The sequence below is a fragment of the Centroberyx gerrardi genome, chromosome 8 (genome assembly GCF_048128805.1).
Source record: "Centroberyx gerrardi isolate f3 chromosome 8, fCenGer3.hap1.cur.20231027, whole genome shotgun sequence".
Lineage (NCBI taxonomy): Eukaryota > Metazoa > Chordata > Actinopteri > Beryciformes > Berycidae > Centroberyx > Centroberyx gerrardi.
The window spans coordinates 21,516,656-21,530,470 of NC_136004.1; the positions used below are offsets into that span (position 1 = coordinate 21,516,656).

General features: G+C 41.0%; 1 protein-coding gene across 1 annotated transcript in view; it reads right to left on the bottom strand.

Annotated features, from left to right (window-relative positions):
* ipo11 (importin 11) overlaps positions 1-13,815 on the bottom strand; it is a 156,830-nt gene that overhangs the window by 122,739 nt on the left and 20,276 nt on the right. The window contains exons 5-7 of the mRNA XM_071894791.2: positions 10,614-10,746; positions 9,921-9,979; positions 3,251-3,299 (exon numbers count right to left, since the gene is read on the bottom strand). Of these exons, the coding sequence (XP_071750892.1) occupies positions 3,251-3,299; positions 9,921-9,979; positions 10,614-10,746 (241 nt within the window). The remainder of the gene's footprint in view (positions 1-3,250; positions 3,300-9,920; positions 9,980-10,613; positions 10,747-13,815) is intronic.

A 13,815-nucleotide genomic window follows, 5' to 3' on the forward strand; every position in this document is an offset into this window, starting at 1 on the left:
ATGAATGTAATGTAGAGTTTAGTCATTTAATTTAGTCAATATGTTGATTTAAGATGAAAGCAGAATAAAGCAATTTTGTTCCCAAGATCAAGACAAATAATCATGATTAATAACCGTGATCGCAATATTGAGCAAAATAATTAGGATTATCATTTAAACCCTAAAAGTGCAGCCTGACTAAAAAACTAAGTTAGTATGTTCTTCCTATGGCTGTTGACAATTCAATCAGTACTTGGCTCTAACCTGACATCATCAAGACAAATCCTGAAGTGGATTTGCGTTTAAGCTTTTACATGCGATGAGCTTTAATTTGTTATAATAGAAAATTAACAGAAAAGTAATAGAAAAAGTAATAGAAAAATTAACAGAAAATTAACCCCAAAATGTGCCCATATCCCGAGGAAAGTCACTATGCCTCGATGGAGTAGATGTGCTGGGTTATAACTAATTAAGAGAAACTGTTTTATCTTCATAAATCAGGGCTGATCTGTCGAAGGAATAGGAATAGCATGCCAACACTGATCCAGGGTGAACATTAACAGGCTTTGAAAGGCCTGTAGCACATATTGAAACTCTGAACCCTTCCTTTCCTGAAGCATTTAGCCTGAGAGTTCATCAAGGTACGTTGCAAGAAACCCACATACAAGCGACTGCATCAACTGTTGATAAAGAGCCTTCAGAGAGCAAGCTCACTCGCCCAACCAAAAATGTGTCGCAATATACTCGGAGGAAGCCTTTCCAGCATGCCTGCATGCCATGGCAGATTGGAGAGGAAATTATCTTAAGTGGCACCCGATCTTGCCTGAGTAATGGAATCGTGATGGAGCTTATGCAGAAGGCTAGAAAGAAACTAAAGCATGAATGAGCAAGAGCGAGACTGACAGAAAGAGCGAGAGACAGTAAGAGAGAGTGGGAAAACTGCGTGAGAGAGATTCACTGAAATCACAAGATTCTCCAGAATGGATATGAACTACCCTTGAAATGCTGATTTGGCCTGATTTACGACAAACTTTCTATCTTTCTTCCTTTGAGTGTGGGAGGTCAACTGTCCACCCCTCCTCCCTCCTGAGAGTCCTGAAGGACCATGACAGGCCTTTGTATATCTGATAAAGTACAGTAATAAAAGAAGTAGTGACCATGAATGACTCACACTCTCAAATGTAAATTTTGTCTCCATAAAACCACTCAAGATGCTAGGATCAATAAAGACATCCCATATGGTTTACTTCCTCATCAGTCTCCTTGATGAAACCAACAGAGACAATAACAGTCCCTGGCATGCTTCCAACCAGGGTCATCATTCCTTTACCCTTATCCACACATCTTTCTGCCAGTAATCACGGATCTAATGTGAGGCCGGATTGATTAAAAAGGCTAACTGGCTTTTAGATCTTGTACAGATCAGGGATTAGACCCATCAAAATACCATTCCATTACACTGACTTTGTGTCCTTCCCAGTCTTTCCCTCTTTGCAGGTGTGTAACAGCTAGTAATGTAAACAGATGTTGTGTGAAGTGATCAAAGTGACTGAGACCATATATCTGGGCCGACAGGCACCTTGTGGAATCCATACCTTCAATCAGACCTGTGGACCCAGTAAATTAGAGCTAGATTGCTGTGTGTGTGTGTGTGTGTGTGTGTGTGTGTGTGTGTGTGTGTGTGCATGTGTGTGTATGTGTGTTTGTGCATGCGTGCATTCGTGCGTGCGTGCGTGCTCTCATGCGTGTGTGTGAATGGCGGTGTCTGGGGAGTGGGGCACATGTGATTGAAAACAGAAAGAGAGACAGAAAGAAATAAAGACAGAAAATAAACAAGCATTTCTCCACATGAAGACATAACAGACATAAGTCATTGTGTATGGGATCTTTTAAAAAGGCCTAGCTACACTTTAACGCCAACCTAATACATGGACTGACTATACAGCTATATTATAACTAAAGGATATTCATCATCTCTGACAGATATATATCCACTTCTGTTTTCAACAACCCAGTGACTGACAGCCAGAGAGAAACCGACAAGTGACCTCCATTGGAGGACTATCATCTCACAGGACGAGCCAGACATCTGAATGGACAACAGAGACCAGACCCAAAAACGCCAGCTTATTTAGTTGACCTTATCAGGCTTGCGCAGAGCTGATATTTCTCCCTCGCTCGCCTGTGAGCTGCCTGCCTCCCTGCTCTGCTATCTGCCAGCCCCAAAATACCAACAGGACCATGACCCCGTCTCCCCTGCCGTCAGCAGAGTGCATATTGGAAGTGATAGTTGTGGCTGATATCTCCAATGATATTTTTGCCTCCGTCTACTGCTGCAGCAGCTCAGGGTGCTTGTCTGAGACTTATCCCCCACTCACTGGGTGTTGTTGTGACAAAGTTCTATGGACAAAGTCAAGTTAAACTACTTGAGTAAAGAATTCCACATTGTAGGGAGAGAGCAACTCCCAAGAATGGACTGCAGCAATATTCCTCCAATGCATAATGTTCACTTTGTTGTTAAAGACTATAACAAGCTTACGTGTTTCGACATCGTTGTCTTTGTCAAAGCTTGCACATTTCTGGTTCAGGTTACACTACCTAGGTAGAGCCACTGACAGTGAATTTGGCAACTGCCGTTTTCAGTGGCAGCCATGTTGGCTCAAAGGGTGTGACATATGTTTCTATTCCAGCTGGCCTTTGGAGAGTTTGGAGAGTTTATTTTGGAGAACCACCACCTCTTAGTTCAAGCAAGTGCAGGAGAATGCCATCCATACAATATTATGGCCAAACTCTTATCAACGGCTCTTTCACTAGCTGTTGTGTCTACACTCTGTAGAATATGTCTGGTTAAAGTTATCAATGACAGGCTTTGAGTCAAAATCTCTTCAACAAGTAGAAAGATTCTAGTACCTAGAGTCAAACACATTAGGCTAAGTACTGGGACAGTGAGCTAAAGCCGTTCCTCTTGGAGGTTGTCATTGTTTTAACATGGTTTAACAGAGAAAAATAAGAAACCATAATCAAAAACTGACGGCCCCTTATTATGATTCAGGCTGATCTTTTGATGTGACAGCTAAATTATACCAGATGAATCCAACTAAGACCATTGTTCAGATGCCTAGACTTTTGGCAGTTTTGCAAATGAAAAGTATCATGTATCTATGAATTTTGAGTGGGTCTATGTGCATTAGATCAAGCACTAGTAACCTAACCTGAAAGGAGGAGCACAGGATCAACAATTGAGGACAGAGAGAAAGAGACAGGTACTCACAGCATTCCAGGAACTGTTTTAGTCTTTCAAACACCGCATTCAGGAAGCCCTGGAAAGGAGGAGATGAGGAGAGAGGGTGAGAGAGAGTTTAATCTCTTTGACATTTTTGCGGTCGCATCACTCATGATTGCCTCATCAGTGTTGCCCAGAAGCAGAAACATTAACAAGGGAATAACTAACTCTGTGTGTGTGTGTGTGTGTGTGTGTGTGTGTGTGTGTGTGTGTGTGCGCGCGTGGGCACACTTGCCTCCGTAATCAGGAACATAAATAAAAATGCCAACTGCACAGTATGAAAGAGAATCAATTTTCTATAGCTTGGTATAGCTGGAGCTTTGCTTGGGAAATTAGATGATAGATGGAGATGCAGTTTGTTTAGTTCTGCATGAGTGTTCAGCCATGAGGTCAACAGCAGCATCATTAATCACATCCAGTCAACCAGGTCCATGGTCAGACAGCAACTATGGCTCCTGACAGAGTTAGGCAAGGCAGAGGGGCTCACAAGAGCAGCACCGGAGGTGGGAGAGGATGGGGAGCAAAGTTCAAGACAGGGATTGGTTAAGGGTGAGGATTAGAAAAAGGAGGATGGTGGGGAGGCAAAGTGGATGAAAAACAAGAGAAGCAAAAACAGGAGGGGCAGGATTCAAAATAGAAAGGACAGGAAGTTACAAAGAACTAATGCAAAAGGGAGGGAGGTCAAAAAAGCTATAGAGCATCAGTCATGACGAAGAAAGGGTCAATAACCAAAGAGCAAGATAGGGGAAGATCACAGAACTGTTGGGGAGGGACAAGTGAGAACTGAGAAGTGAATGAATGACAGCAGAATGGAGTGAGATGGTGAGAAAAGGATTGAAATAAAAATGGAGACAGAGCGGTGGGCATCAAATGGGCCTGTCAGCAGTAGGGTGAAAAGTGGTTTGTGAAGGGAGAGGGGTGTGACAACAGGGCAAGCAAGTTCAACATGAGACTGGAGTTGAGGGAAGAGAAGCGGGTCGCAGTTTAAGAAGAATTTGGTGAACGTGTTTGCTGTGCGTGTTTGTGTATATTTGTGCAGTCAGATCTGCAACAGGCTCAACAGATTATAGCTGTATTACCCTGGTTCATGATGCATAAGCTAACATCTATACACACAAACGCTTTCCAACAGACAGACATTTACACATACACACACAAAGTAGTGTACAATTCTCTTGCTGGCTATGAATTTCTATCCACCAGAGGCCATGGATGGGACCATTCCCTCTTTCACCAATGAAATAAAGTGGAGGTTTAAAATCAAATGATGGTGCATGTTAAAAGGCAGGGGGCTACATTAATTTAAAAAATGATCCAAATCCAATGTTACACCTTTTCACCATGGTATAAACATTCCTGTCTCAAATTAATGGGCCATTCTGCATGGCTCTCTCCTCCCAGCTACTGTCCGAACAATAAATAAATTATTCAACTCAAAACTCCATAGTGCATCCCTTTCATCATCAAACTGCCACTGGCAAGATTTATCCCCAAATATAATCTGCAGTGGAGGTGACACGAAGATGCTTGCTAACTATTGGACAGTCCTTCTCAGTTCTTAGGTGTACTATTGTTCCATAAGCACACTGAGCAGCCAGCCAAAGAGAAAATGCAGCCGGCAAGTGGGGTCCAGGGTCACACTCTGCCGGGTAGAAGTTTTGGTGAACAATCTCCACTTTGGTGTCTTGTCATGCAATCTGACACCTTGATTCCATTAAATATATGTCTTACTTACTGACAAATTGAATGTGTTTACCTCAAAAAGTGTATCTAACTGGACTATTTGAGAGATTTGAGATTATTAGTCGTATACAGTTGACATCATATGTAAAAACTAAACAAAAGGCTGACAATACGCGCGTCAAGCAGGCAACACACTTAAACTGTGAATTAATTTCAATATACCACAGCCTGTTGTGAGTTAATGTGCAAATCTGTGGCACTGCACTCATGTTCACCTTATACAAGTGTGGGGCAATTTTAACCGTAAACATCTCTGACAAACTAAAAAGTATCAAGTTACTGTATAGCATACTCCATTAGAAACACATGTAAGCAGTCTGGAGCATAGAATCATAAGTTTCACTTTTGTTTTCATAATAGGAGGCTCTGTTGAACTGGATGTGATGCAACAGGGTCAAAGCTCCTTTCTCCTACACTGGTACAGCACTAAAACCAAGTGTGGCGATAGGTCTACCTGATGCATGACAACAAGGCTCCTAAGATCAATACTGCAATCAGACTTAGGAGAATATCCCACATTAAAAACAAAAAAATACTGTTAAAACAGCAGCGAGCTGTAAAGGAGTCAGACCTCCTCTCAGGAGTAAATAACCAACTTGTTTTGGGGGATTAGTAGGCTTTCCAACTTTTTGTTCTAATGTTGCATGCGTGCAAGTGCATTCCTCTGGGGCCAAAGGGGATGACGGTATACAAAAACATCAGATTAAGTTGTTAACAAGGTATACGCTTGCTCATAGCAAGATTACTGTGGCACATCATGCAAAACTAGCAGATACGGGACAGGTTTATTATCAAGATGCATCGTTATAGTTCAGGGCTGCTGTGCTGTAGGCTGCACATGATGACTGAGTTAATCATAACTCCTTTTCAAGGGGTCTAACTCTTCTAAGTTTTCCTCAGGTTGGCAAATTTATGTTGTCAGGTAACTCAGACAGACTCTTTGCTACTTCAGTCCCTGGCACAATTATGAACTTGAAACAGATTCAAAAATTAATTAGTGTAATAAGACATTCACAGCTCTATCAGCATCACTCCCATCATCAACGGAAGTGAAAGATGAGAGATGACAACCATCAACATATTGATGACACAATCAATATGTCAAATAAAAAGTGTGACGCATCTTTAATCACCAGTTAAATCACGAAAATGTCAAATAAAGAAAAAAATGAAATGTTTTTTTTTTTTATCTGTACAAATCAACTGAATACCAAGCTGAAGAAGTAGTTAATAATATGCAAAATGATCTGAGTATTCCCTATACCAGATTCAAAAAAAAGCTTAATCTGTAGCAAGATTACCACCTAATTGTACAATCAAAGTCTAGTGAATAATCAGATTAATTAATGTGTAAATCAGAGATTTCTTATTCAGGAGCAGAGTTCATTTGGGCTTAATCAATCACTGCAGCTCATTAATTTAAATGCCATCATCCTTCTCTGAGTCACCTCACCTGTCCCCATTAACAGCGATTAACTTCCTTGGTGCCGCAGTGTAATTTGTTCCAGGTCGCGGAAAGCTGACGGTTGGAGGCGTCCAGGTAGAAATTTGAATACTGTATATGATTAGATACTAATGATGCTCTTTGTGTGGGTGCGTGCGTGCCGTGCATGTGTATTTGTGTTTGTCTGTGTGTGTGTGTGTGCGAGAGACAGAGAGAGAGAGAGAGAGGTGTGAGTAATTGGATGCTGGTGGGGCATGATGCCGTTCAACTGTTTATCTGTGTGCAACCTCAATTCACCCACACTAAGTAAGGATATGAATGGCCACAGTCCTGCCGATAAGGGAAGAGTCAACACCACCTTGGCTGTGTTTCAAAGATTACACCACCTGCTGCTATATATACAGAAATAAGCAGTGAAATTGATCTCAACAAAAAAAATGTTTTGTTGATTTTAAGATAGTTAGTATAAGGCATAAGCCATGACCTGACTGGTGGGGAAGGGAGGGAGGTTTAGAGTAAGAGTATTTCTCATTCTGTAAACACACCACCAGTAGAATAATAAAAGGGTGAAAAATGGTATGGGCAAGCTAAAAGCCCCGGCAGGAAGCAGTGACTCTCAGATAGAATAACAGCATTTACATCTAAACATGAAATATTAACTCTGGCCCATTACTTCTGCTCGTTGAGCTGGAATAACCAGCGACAGCTCAGGGCTAATGTCTTTTTAATGTGTGGATTTTTACCATCATATAACCTTTAGCCTGCCAGCCAAAAGCTGTCACATTAGTGGTATAATAGAGCACAGTAAACAGGATTCTATCAATCATTAATTTGTCCTTAGCATCTCTCTGTTGACAGAGAACAAGAATGAGAAAGGAAGAGAGAGAGAGAAAGAGAGAAACAACAAAACATGAAGAACTAAAATAACAAGAAACAAGTATGAGAGAGAGACAGACAAAGAGAGACAGAGAAAGAGAGACAGAAGGAGCGAGCACAACAGCAACTGACTGAACAGGCTTATCAAGCAAAAAGGGCCTGCCAAGAAAAATGTTTACAAACGTCATGTTGGTAATCTATGGCTGCACATTTCTCTAGACTAATCAATGGCAATAAAAACAACCTGAAGTTTCTATTTGACACAGTTTCCAACTCTCAAAAACATTCTTCCACCAATGGCTCTCTGTTCTCCGCCACTGACTTCATGGATTTTTTTCACTCGTACGTTCGCTCTGATTTGAGATGACATCACTAGTATACTCTCCAATCAGGGTGCTGTCGCCCCCCTGTTTCTCAGGCTGTTTGTGTACCTTCACAGTTCAAATTAGTTTCCAGGTTAGTAGTGGCCTAAAAACCCACAACCTGTATGCTCGACTCTCTCCCTGCAAAATGTTTCAGAGAATCTTTTCCAATTCTAGGACCCATAATGCTTAATATTATCAATTTGGCACTTTCTACTGGCATTGTGTCATTGGCTTTAATGTGTTGTAGAGAGGTGCTCACTGGAAGTTGGGGTGTTCAGACAATAAAGAGAAACAAATCCAAGGCACTCTTCTTTTAGAAAAAAAAGTTTAAAAGCCCTTATTTTAGTGGCTAATGTATACAGATTAAAAGTTGCGACGCGTTGCGGCACATGCTAGCCTTCCACAGGCTGCTCATAGTTCCTAAGCAACTCAAATTCCTAAAAGCAGCTTATCCCAAGTCAAATGATGAATGCCCCTAAACTTTGTTAGTTATTGGACCAGCTAGACCTTAAGTAGGATACTACTCTAAGGGCTGGTTTCACAGACAGGGATTAAGCCTAGTCCTAGACTAAAGACAAAATTCAATGGAGCCCTAAATGTTTATAATTGGCTGCTGTCAAAAATATTTGTGTTGCACTCAATCCTACTCTCTTGTTCAAGCTGCCCATCAAAGATAGCAATAAAACTTTTTCATCTTTGCAATATCTCTAAAATTCAGACTTATTAACAACCTATTAACAAGAGCAGCAGCGGAAACATGCATCTGTATCGTCAAGACTTGATTACTGCAACGTCTTATTCTCTGGTTTACCTAATACTAGCACTAAAATTTTCAGCTTATACAAAATGCTGCTGCCAGAATCTTGACCAAAACGAGAAAATTTGACCACATAACACCTATCCTATCCTCCCTACACTGGCTCCCAAGGCATGCCAGATGTGACTTTGAGATACTTCTGCTAACATTAAATGTTATGTGGGCTTGCACTGTCCCATTTATCAGATCACATTGCACCATATATGCTGCCACACATCCTCCAATCGCATGACAGTTTTTTATCTATCCCAGCAGTCAAAAAGAAAACTGTAGGTAGTAGCGCTTATAAACCTATTACTGGGAGTGACTCAGGTTCCTGCCGATGGGAATTTAGTTTGTGTGTTTGCGGCGGACAGTATTGCCATGTGTTGTGGCCTTCAACTCCAATTGTTTCCTTGTTTTCACTGAGGGTCTAAAGTTGGAGGGTGTCATATTCATTTATCGTTTCATAAGGTGGGCGTTATGAAGCCCTTTGGGACTGTAACTGTGAAGTAAACTTGACAAGATTCTATATAAATCTGTCAGTGGGGATCGTAGGGGCTCTGTTGTTCTGTGTAATTGATACATTTATCTTTTTTAAGGTTAAAAGATATAAAATTAAGGTAAAAGATATAAGGTAAAAGACCAAAGGACAAAAACAGTGTGCGTAATGATCAGCAATGAGCAATTTTACATATAGAAGAATAAGTTCCTCTCTTGTGGCTAGGTCAACTGAGTCAAAATCTACTCAGCCCATCTGATCAAACAATTTCAGCAGTGGTTGTGCTTTCTGGAAATTTTGAAAAAAAAGACAAGAAAAATGCAATGGGCTTGTGGCATTTAAAAAAAACAAAACAGTGTGCTTCAAATTACCACTTCATAGTCATTCTGGGCCTCCGCTCTCCATTGACGTAGTTTTCACTTTTTATGGTCTTCCACACAAGAGAACAAGAGGTTTCCTCAAGAACAGTCACCACAGTCCTTTCAACAAACCACTTACTCATGACCGGGGAAAGCGGGAGGTAGTGAGAATCTGCAGCTCGAGTTCAAAGGACTGGGGCGTTTTGTGCAAATGATTCCATTAACTCTGAGCCACGGGGGAACCAAAACCCTCCCCGGACACACCCTGATATATATTTTTTTTTTTTCTTCTGGGGAGATTTAGACTGAATTGAATTAACTGTTCCATGGATTTGGACTTTCTTCACCCTGAAGGCTGGGAGAAGAGCTCAGAGAGAAGTCCTGACTCTCTCTGAGTCTTAAGGCACTTTCAATCATAACCGCCATCCACAATTTGCACAGTATGACTGAAGTCATTTTCAACTCAAAAGACCAATAGAAAAATATTAGCTTTTTATGAAAATATGAGTGGTTCTATACCAGCCGTAGCTAAAATAATTTGTTAGTATTAGCTTTTTTTCCCTCTAGACTCACCATCACTTCCATATTCTGTTGTGGCTCTTGGAATCCGTGGACTGTCAATTTGCGAAGAACTGAGGAGAAGAGAGAAACAAATTTTACACAGGTGGCATGCAATATTGTCACTCATTATATGGTGAATTAATATTAATGTGGAGCACTGTGATAGAGGTAGTAAAAAAAGTTCTGAAAGCATTTCTCAAAAAAAAGCCAACATGACTGAATTTCATTAAGACCAGTTTACTCTAATTACTGTTTCACTTTTAGCAGCACATATGAATATTTTAACTCAAGCTCACAGCCTGTCTGGCTGAATCAGTGTATTTCAATGGGCGGAATCATGCAATAACATTCATATTTTTCAATATCCAACCAGGTATTTTAGGACCAGTCTGATACCAATCCGTAGTATCAGATCTTTGCACCTCTATACATAAGAATGCATTTGTGTGTGTGTGTGCACGTATGGTGTGTGTGCGCATGCCGTGCACACAGTGAATAAGTGGATGGATGTTGAACAGCTGTCTCTATTTATGAATTTCTATGCGCAAGTTCCGTTGAGAGCCAGCATATTTGCACATTGCATCTGTGTTGTAACTGTAATAATGTGTATACGCGCACACACATCTGTCTGTGTGTTTGTGTGTTGTTACAGTATATACCAGTGCACGTGTGTGTGCACATGTGCGCAGCCATGAATTTTGCTACCTTTGAGAGAGAGCAGCGTCCTCTCCAGTGAGCTGAGCGCCGCAGCTTCATCTCTGGCGTAGATCTGCTGGAGGAAGCAGTCGGTGTGGTGACTCCACAGGGAGCAGGCAAAGCTGTAGATGCCCGACGCCAGCTGCCAACACACACACAGACAAATAGCACAGTCAATCACACACAGATAAAATCATTCTGGATCAGTGATCACATGCACCCACGCCACACGCACACACACACACACACACAGACTTTAAATGACATTCAGCAGAACACATATGCAACAAATCAAACAGAAATCTATATACATAAAAGATTTACATGTGTGCACGCGAAGTACATCTGTACACATCACGGACTCAAATAGAATTACACTGATGCCTATGGAAACACAATTGCATAATACACTCATACAACACGCGCAGACACACTAACCCTAACACACACACACACTCCGGGAGCAAACAGGGACCTCTGAGTCACAGGTATAATTTGGCTCTAATGAACTCCCTGTTATATTCTCTGCCATCACATTACTTGGGCCCAAACCAATTAAGCGTTGCATCCCATAAAGGCATTCTCCTGTAATGGCAAAACAACATTCCGGAAGGTAGACAAAAATACGTGTCCCATCAAGTAAATAGTCTATACGCTAGCTCAGTAGCGCGGAACAAACGTGCCAGGGCACAATAATGTGCTTTGGATTGAGCTCAGGTAGGCCTTTTAGTAAGGAATATAAAGGTCAAAAAAAGTTCTTCATTAAGAACTTAATTAAAAATTCACAACATACTGGTTCAAGATGATGAAAAACATTTTCCCCAGGTTAACGTATTTTGGACTTTGCCCAGCATTTAAATATCCTAAACAGCTAAATGCTTCCCCTTCTTACGTGACGATGCAAAGTTTTACAGTATACATTTTCAAACGATCATGTATACAATTTCAATATCATTCTTATTTTTTTATTCTGGCCCACTATTTGGCAAAGCAAACAATCCAATTCAATTCAAATTTATTTGTATAGCACCATCTCATACAAAAGCAGTTCAAAGTGCTTTACATAAAAACAGAATAAAACAACATATCCAAAAAACTCAATAAAAACTTTATATCCTAGATTACGAGAGAAAGGAGTTTGAGGAAGATGGATCTCTTTAAAACAAGTGTAAGATTTCATCACAATGTGCAGCTTTAAATAGGTAAATATTTTATCCAAATTTATCTTTATGATAAGGACCAACATTTCTATGCTCTATAGTCGCTGTGATGACATTCAACCAGAATATTTCAGTACTTTTTCATGCCTGACCTGCCAGGCTACTGCAAAGGATTGTGTGGGGAATTGAGGCCAAGACTTCCTAAACTGGACCAAAGCTCAAGCATTACAAACTACTGTCTGCAAGGGTGGCAAGTTTGTGTGTTTTTGGTTGCATCAGATTGTGTTGACAATAAAATTTGAGTGATATATAAATACAGAAATCTTACATGTAGCATGTTCAAAGTAAAGCACAGACAGAATGTTCTGCCTTTAATTAATACATTTAGCTTTGGAGACCTAGTTTCACTGCGATTAAAGAATGGCTCTTTTGGATATTTATATTATGATATCTAGACAAGTATGCTGTTGTATAGAAATCTCAATTGTATTTTTTGAAGGGCCAATTGAGAATATTGTAGCCAGGCATCAAATATAACAGCACCCATCTTCCCCATCACCCTGCTAAGTGGGAGGTATGCTCATGCTGACAGCAACAGTTTGCTGGAGTGTGTGTGCATTCAATTAAAGTTTGCTGACGACACGACCATCCTGGGCCTCATCACAGACAACGATGAGACGGCCTACAGAGAGGAGGTGAAGGCACTAACCAGCTGGTGCCAGGACAACAACCTCTCTCTCAACGTCAGTAAAACAAAAGAGATGATCGTGGACTACAGGAGACAGCAGGGAGGTGGACACCTTCCCATCCTCATTGGTGATGCCATGGTTGAAAGGGTCAGCAGCTTCAAGTTCCTTGGAGTTCACATCTCTGAGGACCTCTCCTGGAACCTACACACAGACACCGTTGTCAAGAAAGCTCACCAGCGGCTCTATTTCCTGAGGAGACTGAGGAAGTCTGGTATGAACGGCAGCATCCTCACAAACTTCTACAGAAGCACCATCGAGAGCTTGCTGACCGGCTGCATCACAGTCTGGTACGGAAACTGTTCTGCCCACAAATCACTACAGAGAGTAGTGAAAGCGGCACAGCACATCACTGGCAACGGACTCCCTGCCATTCAGGACATCTTCCACCAGCGTTGCTGCGGAAGGCACACAGTATCATCAAGGACCACAGCCACCCAGCACACAGACTGTTCTCCTTGCTACCGTCTGGTAGACGATACAGGAGCATGGCTGCACACACCACCAGACTTAAAAACAGTTTTTACCACCAGGCCATCAGGCTTCTGAACTCATAAAATTGGTACCCCTCATTGTATTTCTGCTTGTCTGCACTATTTAGATAATAATTGCACTATTCCACGGACTGCTGCTATTCAACCAGGACTGATACACACTCTCTGTGCAATACACTGTCACTTTTATGTACATAGATCTCAAAACAAAGGGGAAGGAAAAAGCAGGAGTGAAAGGCCCAGGTCAGGGATTTCCTCCTACTCCTCTTCCCCCATACTCACCCACAAAATAGCCAACTTTCCAAACGACATTTCACACATACACAAACACTCACGCAAATGCACTGTTGTTCCTGCAACACCAACATCAACAACACCAGCAACACCAACGTTGCTGCGTATATATTTTGTTAATATTTTGCTATTTTTGTATTTTGTATATATTCTGTTAATATTTTGATATTTTTTTGTATTTTTGCTATATTTTGTTAGTATTTTGCTTATATTTTGTAAAAAATGTTTTGCTTATCCTGTCGCCTTATCTGCTGAGCTGACCTGACTCTCGTCCAGTACTTTTCATTGTATTGTTGACCCTGTGTTAACCTACATATGACAAATAAAACGAAACTTAACTTACATTTAACTCATGTTTGTTCTTAAAACAGTTCTCCATCTTTCAGGAGATGATTTTGATTCATGGGATCTCAGCTTTATTTATGATTTTTTGTCTTTGTCAATGATATGGCAATGGCTGAAACCATCAGAGGGCTCCGCCGTCTCCATAATTCAATGGCAAAACAACACAGCATAT